This window comes from Marmota marmota, unplaced genomic scaffold (genome assembly GCF_001458135.2).
Source record: "Marmota marmota marmota unplaced genomic scaffold, marMar, whole genome shotgun sequence".
NCBI classification, from domain to species: Eukaryota; Metazoa; Chordata; class Mammalia; order Rodentia; family Sciuridae; genus Marmota; species Marmota marmota.
The window spans coordinates 33702693-33718315 of NW_026000229.1; the positions used below are offsets into that span (position 1 = coordinate 33702693).

The following is a 15623-nucleotide window of genomic DNA, read 5'->3' on the forward strand; positions in this document are numbered from 1 at the left end:
TCCCGTTTCCCATATGTTGAAGATTAGACACTCAAGAAATGCGGAGGCAAGCGTAGAAAGCGAGTTTTATGTAAAGCAGAGAACAGAGATAGACTTCTCCAAAGCTGGGTGTTCAAAGAAGCGGAGGTGTCCTGTCCCTTTTATAAATTTGAGTTCTTTTGTTCTCTTGCTTCTCTCCTCTCCCCATCATGCTCATGTGACCAGTGGACAAAAGATGAGCCAAAAGGTGGGAAGGATGTCTTCTAAGGTTATCTCTCCATGTCTGCCCAGAAGGGCAGGAAAAGGGCCATCCAAAAGGTGCTTCCTTAACAACCTTTTCAGAAGAACAGTTCCTTGTAGGCAGGTAACCTTGGCAACAGCTTGAGGGGAGGAGGGGGAAGGGCTCTGGAGGCATTAGCATTTGATTCTTTCCCTTTGGAACCAGCCCCCATCTCCAGGTTGGACCAATTATTTACACTGACTATCTTTTTGCCCTGCCCCCACCAGAAGAGAGGTGCTTAGAAACTGAAGTGTTAATTTTCTTACAGATTAAAATACAGTTCTGGAAGTTTCCCAGAGCCATCCTCAAGTCAGATTAAAACTGAATCCAAAAAAATTCTTATCAGACTGTCATTTATTGGGCATTTCGATAAGAGCAGATATATGGTCATGGTTCTTGGGAGGCTTCCAAAGTTCAATCATGATATAATCAATAGTAAGTAATATTTTATTATAATTGTACTATAATATTTCAGTTGTAATGTAATTACAATTTAAAGACATTTTCAAACAATTCAGCCTTGAACAAGTATGGGTATTAAATCTCTAACTTGACTACTAGCAATTTTTTCAAGGAAGAAACAAGGAGCCCACAGTCAGATATCCAAATTGAGGTTCAGGCCAGGCAGGGTTTAACAGAACTTGTATGTATGGCAAAGGTTTAATGGTTGCCTTGTTCTGTAAGATCAGTAGCCTGTAAGGAAACTGGATGCTATGGTGTGAGCCCGTAATTCCAGATATTGGCGAGGCCGAGGCAGGAGGATTCCAAGTTCGAGGCAGGAGGATTCCAAGTTCAAGGCCTGCTTGGGCAACTTAGTGAGACTCTGTCTCAAAATAAAAAAAACAGAAAGGGCTGGGGATGTGACTCAATTAGTAGACTACCCCAGGATTAGGTCTCAGTATTGAAAAACAAAACCAAAAACAACAATCAGTAAGGAACATAGTCAGAATTCTAGTAAGTTTTAAGGATTCTCCTAATACTCAAAAGTGAAGGTTAAAATAATTTTAATTGAATTATATTGCATACTTATAAGCCACATGATTCTTTCCCATTCCTTATGATCCTGTTTCCAATCAGAAACAAGAAACTTTTCAACAACTGCTTACTATTTATGAATTCATATATTTCAAGCACTGTGTTGTCATTATGCCCTATTATTTCTGTGGCACTTCCCACCACTATAATGAACTAACTTATCTGATGTTTCTGGGCTGTCAGTGCCATGTCTGCTTTGTTCACTTTACATCCCAGTACTGAGCACTGCACCTTGTGACTGAAGAATGGGCCCAGTGAGATGTTTATCAGATATCCTTCGGTGAGAGAAACAAGAGTTTTACAGTATCATTATTTTTAAAAATTAAAAAAAAAAATCTATACATGCATAAAGCGATGGAAGATTAAATTCCAAAGGATTTTCTCATGTTTATTTGTGTTTTCTAATATCCTTAATTACTTCTGTAATAAAGGAAAATAAAAATGTATGTGTAGGGGCTAGGGTTGTGGCTCAGTGGTAGGGCGCTCACTAGCATGTGCGAGACACTGGGTTTGATCCTCAGTACCACATAAAAATAAATAAATAAAGGTACTGTGTTCAATGGCAACTCAAAAAAATATTTTAAAATTCTGTATTGTATGTGCAATCATACAATACAAAAATATTGGATGTGCAATCTATCTCCTTAAATATTGCTTATAATTACAAAAGGAAAAACAGTAGATATAGAGAAACCATAAACAAGTGAAGAAAACTTGGTGCAATAATATACAGATAACACACATCTCCAGCTGTAGTACTAAGAGCACAATGCTACTCATGAGTGTTCCATTGGTGATATATAACCTAAATCTATCATAACAAAACACTGGACAACTCAAATCCATAGACCAATTGTTCTATAAAATAATTGGTCTATATTCTTCAAAAATGTCAAAGAAAGACTGAAGAACTGTCTAGAGACATGAAAACTAAAATGTGTGATCCTAAACTGGATGCTGTGATATCACACAACAAGCTTTTAGTCAATGATGGACCACATATGATGGAAGATTCATAAGATTATATTGCCTCATGATATTGTAGCCATCTCAGTGCAAGTATACTTCATGACACTCAGACAATAACAAAATTGTCTAATGATGCATTTCTTTAATTAAAAATTTTTTTAGTTGCAAATGGACACAATACCATTATTTATTTTTACGTAGTGCTGAGGATCAAACCCAGTGCTCCACAGAGCTACACCCTTAGCCCTCTAATGATGCATTTCTCAGTATGTAACCCCATCATTAAGTGATGCATGCCAATCTATTCTCAGATTATTCAGCAAAATACTAGGGAGGAAGATGTAGCAAATGTTAAAAATTGGTGAATCTGAATTAAGAGTACAGAGTATATGCGTTCTTTATATATATTATTCTTGCAACTTTTTTTATAAGCATAAAACTATTTCAAAGTTACAAAAAAGCAATTAGCCAAAAATAACTACCCTTACAAAGTCAACATACACACAAATATAAACATATGCTTTCTTCCTAAATTATAGTATTTTAATATAACTTTTAGAAGTAGGATAAGCCTTAGTTTATAAAGTGTAAAATTTTTAATTTTGTTTTTGCAGTGCTACGGGTTGAAACCAGGGCATTACACATGCTAGGGAAGCTCTACCACTGAGCTACATCCCCAAATCTGTATTTTTATTTATTTACAGAAAATATACACACAAAGTCTAAAAGTGTGAAGTTAGAAACCAAAAGCAAGCTCACACTTAGATAAATGTGAACAACTGAACAAAGATGTAATTTTTAAATATCTGCCCAGTTCGAAAATCCTTCTTTCTTAAATAAGTTTTCATATGAAGTCAAGTCCTTGTGATTTAAGGATGGTTTTACAGTCTTAAGTGATTGTAGAAAGTGTTCCTGATTCACTGAGGTTGCTTCCAGTCCATTTTCTTGTAGAGCCAGCAAAGCAGCCTATAAATGACAACCAACAGAAAATTGTTAATTTGCTCATTTTAAAAAAATGAATGATCTACAATAATACTTTAAAATCTGAATGCAAAACCTCAGTCTCACTTCACAGAATTCCAATATTCATGTCATTAAAAACATTAAGCTAAAAAGTTAAAGGTGATTTAAAAGCCACTGAGTCGACCAGAATTTCTCCAACATTAAAACTCTAGCTTTAAATGGAAAAAAAAAGAAAAAGCAAGCTGCAGAATAATGAATAATGAGTCCATATATATTTTTAAAGATAAGACAGTTCTTGATCTTGGAGTAGGAAAGTTTTAAGACTTAGAGATAATAAAAGAAAAGATAAAACATATAGTCTGACCCAGAAATTCTCCTTGTAAATATATATATATTCATATATACATATGAATATATATATATGAAAGACATAATTACACACATGCACCAATCAAAACTTTTCACAGCAGCAGAATTCATAATAGTAAAAAAGTAGAAACCGAGAAGTTCAAAATTTTAAGAAAGGACAAATAAATGAACAATGTTCATATGCTAGATTATAAGGCAATGGAAACAAAACAAACTATAGCTACACACAAAACTACAGATGAGTTTCAAACACAATCTTAAGTTAAAGAAGCAGACAGAAAACACTATATACTATAAGGTTCCATTTGTATAAAGTTCAAGAGCAGTCAAACCAGTCTCCAGTGTTTTAAGTCAGGAAAGTGGTTCCCTTTTGGAAGTGTAGGGAACAGAGGTGAAAATGGCCCAAAAGAAAATTTTGGTGTACTGATAATATTCATTCTATTTCTTGATATGAGTAGTAGTTAAAAAGCGTGATCACTTTATATTAATTCCATAAACCATATCCTTATGATCTGTGCTTTCTGAATGTTACATTTAAAGCTGACCTGTAATGTCTTCTGCCTTCCAAATAAAACCTAAAAGGTCCTTAAAGACTTATAAGGGCCCATATGATCAGATTTCTGTCCATTTCTCCAGGTTTATTTCTTGTCTTTCTCCACTCTAAGATTCAGTAATGTTAGGTCATCACTTTTTTGGGGGGTACTGGGGACTGAACTCAGGGATACTCAACCACTGAGCCACATCCCCAGCCCTATTTTGTATTTTATTTAGAGACAGGGTCTCATTGAGTTGCTTAGCATCTCACTGTTGCTGAGCCTGGCTTTGAACTCATGATCCTCCTGCTCAGCCTCCCCAGCCACTGCGCCTGGCTCAGATCATCTCTTACTCTAATCCTCTTCACATTTTATGCCCCCTGCTTCAAATAGTTCCCTCTACTTTTAGCTGGCTGACTCCCTGATTAGCTTATCAACGTCAGTTTACATATCTTCTCTCAAAAGCCTTCCCTGATGTCCCAATTCTGGGCTGATGTCCTTCCTACATGTTCACCTTAGATTTCCTCAACTCTACATATTTCAATCTCTGCTCCCTCCCCTACTAATGTGTATCTACCTTCTAAGGAAAGGGCCCACCCCTGTCTGCTTCCTATTGAATGATATTTGTTACACAGAAGTCTTATAATTAATGTTTTTGAGCGAATGAAGATTTGAATAGATGATGAAATGTTTTGAACCATACATTGATTACTTCACTAATTAACTTACTTCTTTGCAGAGGTTTCTAAGATCAGCTCCAGAGAAAAAACTGGTTTCTGCTGCTAGGTTTTCTAAGGAAACATCAGGTCCTATTGGCATGGTTTTTGTATAGACTTTTAAAATTGAAAGCCTGCCCTGGAACAAAATAAAAAATCTTATTAACATTTATGTTTGACACAATAATATATTAAAACATTTTAAGTTTGAATTATCTATCATATATAGATAAAGTGTGTGTGTGTGTGGGGGGAAATCAAACAGTAAAAAAAAAAAAAAAAAAAAAAAAAGGAAAGTCTATTTGAGAGTTAAAGAGACATTGATTTTAATAAATTTAATGTCTAAATTTGGAATTCTGAATTTCTACACAAAATACATGATAATTAAAAAATTTTCAGACAAACTTGTAAGCATAAAATATTATGANGGGGGAAAAAAAAAAAAAAAAAAAAAAAAAAAAAAAAAAATCACATCTTTACTTCTAAAGAGTAAGAAAAATTAAGTCTTCAATGGCCCACATGACCATGGTAAAAATAATCAACTCATAAAAAACTTTAATATTTTTATAATATTATAATATTTTGTAATTTTAAAATAGCCAACTGTAGACAGATCTCTTTAAGACATAAGACAAATCTCTCTCGGGTACAAATAGTATAACTAGAACAATTTAAGATAAAAATATATGAATTATCAGATAAAATTTAAAAGTTTTACAGACATTTTAATGTTTTAAAAATTTCTTCAAAACTTGATAAAAGCCCAAGGGGGGAAAAAAAAAAACTTCATTCTGAATCTTCTGCCACTCCCTGTCAGTGGTTCAAGATGCTAAGGTCAAAGGATTTACTGACTGTGGATGCATTGCATAAACTCTGTAATCTAAAATCTCTCCTCTGTGAAATGAGGATGCTAAACCAGATTATCTCCAAAACCCTTTTAACCTCTTTTCAACACTCTAGGATTCCTCCATTCCAGTTGCAAAATAAGGTTGAGTAGATTCAGGACTCAGCACCGAGTCTGCCACAACACTACCACAAGGTAACTACCTTACTTTTAGGCTTATCTTTCTCTGAAAGCAGGGCCAGGTATCCACCAAGAGCAGATCAAGATTATGATTTTATGAAGGGCCATCAGGCAAGGAGATACTGAAAGCCCAGTGTGAGGAGGACACTATGTTCAACTATGTTCAGTTTGGAATTCAATTCTGTCAAGCTCTTGGAATGTAGATGTTGATGTGGTGTTCAGAATGTTCAGAGTAAATGTCTACTGTGACTACCTTCTGATCTGGAGGGGGAATATAGATGATCTTATCCAGTCTTCCAGGTCTTAATAAGGCATCATCTAACACATCAGGTCTATTTGTTGCAGCAACAATCATGACATTTTGATTAAAAACTTCTTGAAACTCTGAGGGAAAACATATGACACAAAGTAATATCAATAAATTATTCTCTTTTTTTTTTCAAGTTATGCATCAGAAGGTCCATTTGTTTTTAAATAGGGATATCTTTTTCTTTGGACCAGAATGTTTATACCTCCTAACCAGACCACTTTCTTGATATCAAGGTATTCCAGAAACATATCATCATCAAAGAGCTACTTTGTGTGCAGGAAGGGAGTGGATAGTCCTGAGAAACTGTTTTTCCATGTGAGAACCAATGAAAAGCCTCATAGCACAAAAAACTGTCCTACCTGGTGACCTGAATACACTTGAACCCTCAATGATTACAACTTAAATGGACTACCTGAAATGACAGAAGCAAATGACTCAGCAAGTAGAAATGTAAGGCTCTGAAAATTCTTGGTTATCTATCCCCAAGGGGATTTACTTTACTTTTTATTTTTCTTTCCAGAGACATAAAGAATGACAAATAACCTAAGCTGCAAGCATGTAAATCCTGGATGAAGAGAAGAAATGTCTAAAAGCAGTCAGAGCAAGGCCTTATATACAATAAGCAATTAAAATTATTTGTTGAACTGAATAATTGGAACTGTTCTTCAGTGTTCTAATCCCTCCAAGCAGGGAGTTCCAAGTACTTTAACAGAGGATGGATGAATACTTGCCAAATACTATATGAGGAATTCCTGTATTCTTAAGATTTGGTTTGATAATCTCATGGATGCCTTATAATTGAAAAATTATCTACTAGGAATACTAAATAGAAATCAAACTCTAGCTGGAAAAGAGACTCGGAAAACAATATTTACATTCATATACATCAAAGATAATTATAAAATTTACTTCACATTTCCTCGCCAAATCACAATTTCCACCAGCCCTTTAAAAATCTTATTAACGTTTATGTTTTACACAGAGTCAAAATGAAATTACATATATCCCTCTAAATAAATCAGCACATGTAAAGCAAGAGCATGGTAAGAATTCGATTTAATGTTGGTCTGGATTTTTTATGTGCTCTGGCTAATAAATACCTCTTCATTTTTTTCAGCTCCTGGTATTTACCCTGTAGATTTGATTTACTTCCTCTTCTTTCTATTGTCTTAAGTCCCACACCATCTAACTCATTCAGGAGAATGGAAAGAACTCGCTCTTGAACATCACATCCTGTTTTGCTAACTGAGCGAGACCCCAAGATTGAGTCAATTTCATCCAAAAACACAATTGCTGGAGTATTTGCTCTTGCTTGTCGAAATACCTAATGTTGGAGAAAAAAATATTAAAAAGCTAATAATTATACACCATTCATTGAATGTACATTCTCTGCACTACTACGTATAACTTTTATTTTTATTTTAAACCCAATACTTTGTGCATGTTAGGCAAGCACCCTACCACTGAGCTCATCCTCAGCCCACTATAATTTTTAAAGTACAAAAAGGAAGATTCTTAATGCCTAAGAAACTGGGAATCAATAAATCAAAGAATAATAGAGTATTATGTAGGACTTTAAAATCATATTTTGAAAGGATATTTAATATGAAATTTCAAAAGAGATACGTTAAATTAAAAAAGCAGGATAAAGCTGTAGAAAGATAAGACCTGACTTCTATTTTGCTTAAAAAAAAAAAAAAAAAAGACAAAGGCAATTCAACAAAAAGTTAACAGTAGGTAGAGGGATTATAAAGGTATCTTACTTAAACTACTCTGTATTTTCTAAATTTTCTATAAACAAACATGTAAAACTTTTATGATTTAAAACACAACTACTAATATTTTTTAAAATAAGGTTTATCTAATGAGATATGAAATAAAAGATAAAAAGTAAACTTAAATGCATGAGAAAAAGAACAAACCTGAGACAAAACTTTTTCTGAATCTCCAACGAAAGGTGAAAAGAGATCAGCTCCACTCACTGAAACAAAAGAGCAGTGACAGCTTGTGGCCAGGGCCCTCACCAGGGTGGTTTTAGCACATCCAGGGGGCCCATAGAGGAGAAGGCCCTTTGGTTGTGTCAGGCCCATCCTAATAAAGTCCTGAGGGAATTTCAGAGGCCACTCAATGCTCTGTAAATATGCAAAAAGAGATTAAAAAATTGTTTTAGTATAATAAGAAAACATAAAATAATTCAGTAAATTCATTCAGTTCACTCAACAATTCTCAGGTATGTGTTATGAGCTGAAATACAGTCTATTCTCTACATAGTAGCTAAGGATTTTAGAAACTAAGTCAGGCCACATCACTTCCTACTGAAAGCGCTTCAATGACTTCTCACAGAACTGGCATAAAATCCAAGTCCAATCTGCCTACTTGTTACAAGGCCTTACATAATCTATCTCCCAAACATCTGGCTTACTCCTATCTCAGAGCCTTTACTTGCTGTTCTCTCTGATTGAACTTCCCAGAAGATTTCTGTGTGGCTATTCCTCACCATTTGGGTCTCAGTTCAAATCCATTTCCCATGGAGAGGTATTTTCTAACCACCCTAGCCAAAGCAGAACCTCTTCCTCATTATTCTCTATGCTGCTACCTATATTTTAGAGCACTTATTTGCTAATATTTTTCCATGTTGGGTCTACTGTTCTGTTCTTACTGGAATATAAGCAAAGTTCACCCCTAAATCCTCAACACCTAGAATGACCCAGCCCCAAGCAGGCATTAAACAAATGTACCAAACAGTCAATGAGTCCTGACTGTCTCTAAGATAAATGGTTTTATTATCATAATTTTACAGATGCAGAAACTCAAGCTTAAAGAAGTTAAACTTGGAGCTGGGGTTGTGGCTTAGCAGTAGAGCGCTTGCCTGGCACATGCGAGTCTCTGGGCTCAATCCTTAGCACCACATAAAAACAAATAAAGGTATTATGTTCACCTACAACTAAATAATAAATCAAGTTATTATGTCCAACTATGACTAAAAAAAGAAAGAAAGAAAGAAAAGTTAAACTTGCCCACCTCTTATTGCTAGTGATGTGGCAGAAACAAGTCTGATGCCAGGAATATAACTCTAGAGCACTCACTCTTGTTCTTAATTACTGATATATAACCGCTACAAAAAGACAAGATCCCTGAATTCTGAACCTCATGTACACACATTCTGGTTAGGGAAACAGGATTATTAACTAATAGCTAGAAAAGAGCATTCCAAGGGGAAAGAACACTACAAGATGTGCCTGAAACCATCTAATTTATTCCAACATTAAGCAGGAGCAGTGGAGAGGATGGGAGAAAGCAGAGCAATGGAGTTAAAGTAGAGGTAGGAGTCAAAACACAAATGAGAGTTTTTAAGTCTACACTAAGAAAGGAGCATGAGAAAAGCATTGGAAGGAACTAAAGCTAGAGGTAGGGAGACCAATTAGAAATTTCTTGCAATGATTTTGTCTACAAAAATTACAAGGTTGGAAATGTCAAAGTAGAAATGGCATGGAAGGGATGGGTATTTGAAACATAAAAAGGAACTGTATTTTTGGTTGGGACTCAGTTCTGGCCACTTGCTCTTAGAACACAAGTTCTGACTAAGGGATGGGTAGCTGGCTGCTTTCACTGAGACAGAGAATTCAGTCAGTTAGTAGTTGACTTACTGGATTATGAACGCACTGATTTTGAGAGCCATAGGGTTATATATAGACAGGCCAGTCAATAGTCCTGATAACCAGAAGAAATGTCTACTGAAACATAGATATTTGGATAGACAGATAGATAGAAAATCAGTAACAACTATGCCATACTGACTGTTTATTGCAATTTTGTGTTTTTACCAGTTCCTGTCTTACAGCCATGCAGATCAGAGGTCAGAGGAAACTAACACCCACTGCCCCTATTTTTAAAACCCACAAACTAAAAATAGTTTTTACATTTCTAAATCTTGGGGAAGTCAAAATAAAATAGTATTTTGTGAAAATTATGGTTTCAGTGTTCATAAATAAATTTAACCAGAATACAATTATAGTATCTACAGAGGACTGAGTACCAAAATCTAAGGATGCTCAAGTCTCTCATATAAAATTATGTTGGCCGGAGTGTGTAGTTTAGTGCTTAGCACTCCAAGACTCTGGGCTCAATCTTCAATACCAAAAAAGAAAAAAAGCATAGTATTTGTATATAATGTACACACATCCTCCATGTACTTTAAATCATCTCTAGATTATTTATAATGCCTAATAAAATAGATAAGTGTTATATGTATTGTTTAGGGAATGAAGACAAGGAAAAAAGCCTGTAATGTGTTCAGCACAGATACAATTCCTCCCCTAGAATATTTTTATACTGATTTAAATCCACAGGTGCAGAACCTGTGGATAGAGGGCTGACTGTACTCATTTATGTGTTGTCTATGGCTGTTTTTGCACTACAGTGATGAAATTGAATGACTGTGACAGATACTGTTTGGCTCACTAACCTTAAAACAAATTGCTATCTGGCTTTTTACAGAAAATCTGTTGAATCCTGTTTTAGATTTTAAATTTGGGGGGATGGGGGTTTGCAGGTATTGAGGATGAACTCAAGGTGCTCTACCACTGAGTCATATCCCCAGTCCTTTTTGTTTTTTCTTTTGAGACAGGGTCTTGCTAAATTGCATAGGAACTTGTTAAACTGCTACGGTTGGCCTTGAATATGTAATCTCATCCCACCTCAGCATCCTAAGCCACCACACTTAGCTAGATTATAAACTCTTTAAAGAAAAAACAACAAAAATAGGGTTGAGGTGGGAAAGCAGAAAGTTAATTTGATGTCTACAAAAGTCCACTTAAACAAAGACAGAAAAGTGATTGTTGGATTTAGGTGTCAAGATCACATTAGTGATCATAGCAAGAGCAATTTCAATGCAGTCTGTTTTCATTGTAAAAGCACAGAATATTAATCTCTAATATTCTTCTAGCTTAAGCAGATTGTTACCTGTTTTAACTTCAGTTTTACATCTTCAAGGCCACCAATCTGCTCCCAATCAATAGGCTTGATGTCCATCAATCCAATAACACTTCGAAATGATGAAGGCTGAATCTTCTTAAAAGCTTCAAGGAAGTCTGTTTCATCAATCAAAGGATTGTCTTGGTTCTGAAGAAATACACACAAAAAAGCAAAATCAAATCAAAAATTAGGTGATCCTTTTTTGTGGTACACAAGCACAAATCTTTTTAAAAAATACTTTTTGGAATTTGTAAATCTATTTTGTTATCATTATGAAAGAAACTTATACACATAAAACAAAAAAACTGAATATCTCCCAAATTCCTACTAGTATTCATCCCCAGAGAATGCCAACATTTTCTAGTGTATTTTTTAGTATGTTTAATGACAATAAGCATATATGTACACCCTGTTAAACAGATAAGCAAACTGAACCATTAAATATATATTATATATATAAATTATATATATCATATATTTATATATATAATATATACTATATATAAATATATATTATATATATAAATTATATATATCATATATTTATATATATAATATATACTATATATAAATATATTATATATATAAGTCTTTTTCGCTTATCTTAAGAGATTTTCTCATGTCAATTAATGATTCTGTTACTCTTTTTGACAAACATATAATACACTATTGAATAAACACATCATAATCATTCTTTCTGACAAACATTAGGTTGTTCCGAGTCTTGTTATTCAAAAAGAAAAAAAAGCTTCAACTGAAAATCTTTATATTTTATATAATAATTTCCTTAAAGTAGAATTACTGAGTTTAAGAGTATTTACATTTACAATTTTGACAGCCATTACTAAACTGTTCTCAAAAGAAAATGCATCAATTTATTCTCCTTTAGTAATATGAAGCTATTGCTCTCCTGCTACCTCTTCAACACTCTATATATTACCAAACTTTTAAGCTTCTCCTAGTGTGACAGGAAAAAATGGTACTCACCACTGTGAGGGAATGATGAAATCAGTCACCTTTTTTGCAACTTTCATTGTAAAGGCTCTTTTGGCAAGAACAAGATACTACATCTAGGGATGTCAAAGTCTGATAAAGAGAGGATATTTGCATGCCTTAAAGTATCTCCCCACAAATTTCTCAGTGGCTACACAGCGGAGAAATTTAGAAACCACCTTGATCATTAATCAAAATTAGCATCACCAATGAGGAACCAATGGACATGTATGCCTCCATTTGTGGTACTTTAGTGGTACACACCTATAATCCCAGAAGCTGAGGCAGGAGGATGGTGAGTTTAAAGCCAGACTCAACAGCTTAGGGAAGCCCTAAGCAACTCAGCAAGACCCTGTCTCTAAATAAAATTAAAAAATGGGCTGGGGATGTGACTCAGTGGTTAAGCGCCCCTGAGTTCAATCCCTGGTACCCTCCCCTCACAGGGAAAAAAAAAAAAAAAATTGTGATTTTTAAAAAGACTAAAAAAAAAAATGCAATCTATTATCCTGAACTAGATTCTGTTTGAGAGAAAAAAAATGCTGGAAAGATTGGGAGAATTACCCAAATAAGACTATGGACTATAGATCTGATAATATTTATATCAATGTTAAATTTCTGGAGAATATTAACTATATATGACTATACTGTGATCATGGCAACATTCTTATTCTTAAGAAACAGATAGTAACATATTAAGGAACAAAAGGTATGCAATCCATTCTCAAATAGTTCCCCTAAATTAAAAAAATAGATGCACAGATACATGTGCACACACACACTCAGAAACTAAAAGTGAAGACTTTTCATTCATGTTTACTGGTATTCCTTTTATTGTCATTTATCTATCTTACTACCCATTTACTCTTGATTATTGATCTTAGCTTATTGATTTATAAGAGTTCTTTCTATATCAAGGAAGTTGGGATAAAAGTATTTTTCTTAGTTTTGATTGTGTTTTTAGGCCTGTCGTTGATCAAAATGTTGCTATGCAGCACATGACTACAGCTTTTTTTTTTTTTTAAACTGTACAGCAATATTAGATATTGGGTACCCGAATACTAATTAATTTTTAGGTAATACCAACATTTGAAAATCTTATTTATAGTTCTAGAACACTTGATTCTCATAACCTTTTCAGGCATATAAATTCTTTCCTCTGGGTGTGTATTTAACATTTCTAGTCCTTTAACAGAAATTCTCCACAAAAGTTCAACCACCTTTAACAGATCCCTTGTCTGCCCTGACACAGACAGAGGCAGCAGTAGCCCCTCAGCTGCCTAGTGAGAAAAAGAAGAAAAAGATGGAGCCAGTACCTTCCCAGATGTCTCTGTCCCTTCTTCCTTTTTGCCCTTCTTCCTTCCACTTTCCCTGGGTTGTTTCTGAACTCAGCCGTCAACTGTGGTAACTATGCTTAGATAGGCCCCTCCTGAAGTAGCAGTGGGCTCCACCCTAGGATGACAGCAGATGACTGGTCCACCTAAGCCAGAGGTGTTTAAGGTCAAACATGGAACTCTAAAGTAGATGAAATCTGAAATGTAAATCTCTGTTCCCATCCCCTGGTACTGTCATCTGTCTCTCAAAGGACATATATTCTCATACCTTTACACATGGGACTTATTAAAACTTTGAGTAGTTTTGGCAACAAACCCATAAGTTCACATAACTTCTTCCTACCTTCAATACAAGAGTAAAAATAAAGGAAAAAGAATTAAGAAAGGATATAAATTATTTAGATAAAAAGGTTTCTCAAAATTCAGGTTGATAAATCATCCTTATGAAGGTTAAGATCAAAGAACAATCTTTTTTTAAAATTTTTTTGTAGTTGCAGATGATGTTTTATTTGTTTATTTTTATGTGGTCCTGAGGATCAAACCTACTGCCTCACGCTTGCTAAGCAAGTGCTCTGCCACTGAGCTACAGCCCCAGCCCACAAAGAACAATCTTGATGTTACAACTGAAGTCAAAAACTCTAAGAATCTTCAGTCTACAGAAATTATTTTTTCCTGAAGAGGTTAGAAAACATACTTACCACCTTTTTTGAACTCCAAAATTAATTTATTATATTAATAAAAAGATTAATGTAGAGGGTAATCAATATTTCTTACCTTTTCACTGTGAAGGAGAGCGTGCATGGCTGCCTCCCTACAGAGTGCTGCCAGGTCGGCACCAACATAGCCAACTGTCATTTCTGCAAGGAGACCCAAATTGGCATGACTGGAGATGGGCATCTTTGAGGTAATAACCTGTAGAATTTCCCTTCTTTGTTTAAGTGTGGGAGTCCCGATGATAACCTATAGACAATACAAAAACAAAAAAATTAAGTTTACAGCTTCAATTTTTTTTTTTATCTTCACCAACTTGTACAATAATAAGCTAAAAGTGTGCAATTATTATTCCACTTTTAGAGTCTAATACAGAACTTAAATACTACTTAATTCCTAAGCTTCAAACTTCTTTGGTAGTGTCCTGGGATTGAACCCAGAGGTGCTTAACCACTGAGCCACATCCTCAGCCCTTTTTTATAATTTTATTTAGAGACAGGATCTCGCTGATTTGCTTAGAGCTTCTCTGAGTTGCTGAGGCTGGCTCTGAACCCATGATTCTCCTGCCTCCTGAGCTGCTGGGATTAAAGACGTGAATCACCTTGCCTAGCTAGATATTTAACCTTAATGGCAACTCAAGGAGCAAATGTACACTGTATACTGGTGTCCTGATAAGGAATGAATAAATCCCAATGAGTTTATGCCTGCTTTGATTTAGGTCTTTTTTGCCTTTACCCTTTTTATTTCAACACACTTTTGAAGTTATCCTGCCTGTTGGTTGTCCTTCCAAATGTACTAGCGTTTAATACTTTCGTAGCAGACCTAGTTCCCTTAAGAATTAACATTGCCGATTACAGTACTGATCTTCAGGAACAGTACAGCAAAAATAACCCCAAATGTATTCTGGACAAAACAGGTCCTGACTCACAGATCACTTAAGGGCTCGTTACAAGACGTCCCAGTCGAGCCTCTGACTCCCAAACCTAAGAGGCAAATGCTTCGAAGCACCCAACCAGGCAGGGCAAGAAGAGGCCAGAGTTCTAGGGACAAAAGGGCTAACCTGTCCCGCTGCTCACCTCTCGGTCAAATCTCCCGGGTCTGCGAAGTGCTGGGTCTAGCGCGTCTGGCCTATTGGTGGCTCCCACAACAACCACCTCGCGGTCCCCGCAGACGCCGTCCAGGAGCGTCAACACCTGGGCCACCACGCGGCTCTCGGGGGTCCGGTGTGGGCCGCCCCTCCGCGGACACAGGGCGTCCACCTCATCCAGGAAAAGCAGGCTAGGCCCTCGGCTGGCCAGCTCCCGGGCGCGCTGAAAGACCCGCCGCACGTTCTCCTCCGTCTCCCCAGGCCGGGAGCCCTGCAGCGCCGGAGCACTCACCGCCAGCAGCTCTGCGCCGCTTCCCGGGCCACCGCCCGCACCAGCTGGGTCTTGCCC

The 15623-nt window shown here is 35.8% G+C and overlaps 1 protein-coding gene across 1 annotated transcript in view; it reads right to left on the reverse strand.

Moving 5' to 3' along the window:
- Positions 1 to 2656: 2656 nt before the first annotated feature.
- The window catches only part of Spata5l1 (spermatogenesis associated 5 like 1), a 13743-nt gene continuing 776 nt past the window's right edge, over positions 2657 to 15623 (reverse strand). Inside the window, 9 exon segments of the mRNA XM_048793025.1 lie at positions 2657 to 3229; positions 4858 to 4983; positions 6122 to 6252; positions 7310 to 7502; positions 8101 to 8310; positions 11141 to 11299; positions 14251 to 14436; positions 15264 to 15586; positions 15589 to 15623. The exon segment at positions 15589 to 15623 is cut by the window's right edge and continues 24 nt beyond it. Of these exon segments, the coding sequence (XP_048648982.1) occupies positions 3062 to 3229; positions 4858 to 4983; positions 6122 to 6252; positions 7310 to 7502; positions 8101 to 8310; positions 11141 to 11299; positions 14251 to 14436; positions 15264 to 15586; positions 15589 to 15623 (1531 nt within the window). The 3' untranslated portion in view covers positions 2657 to 3061.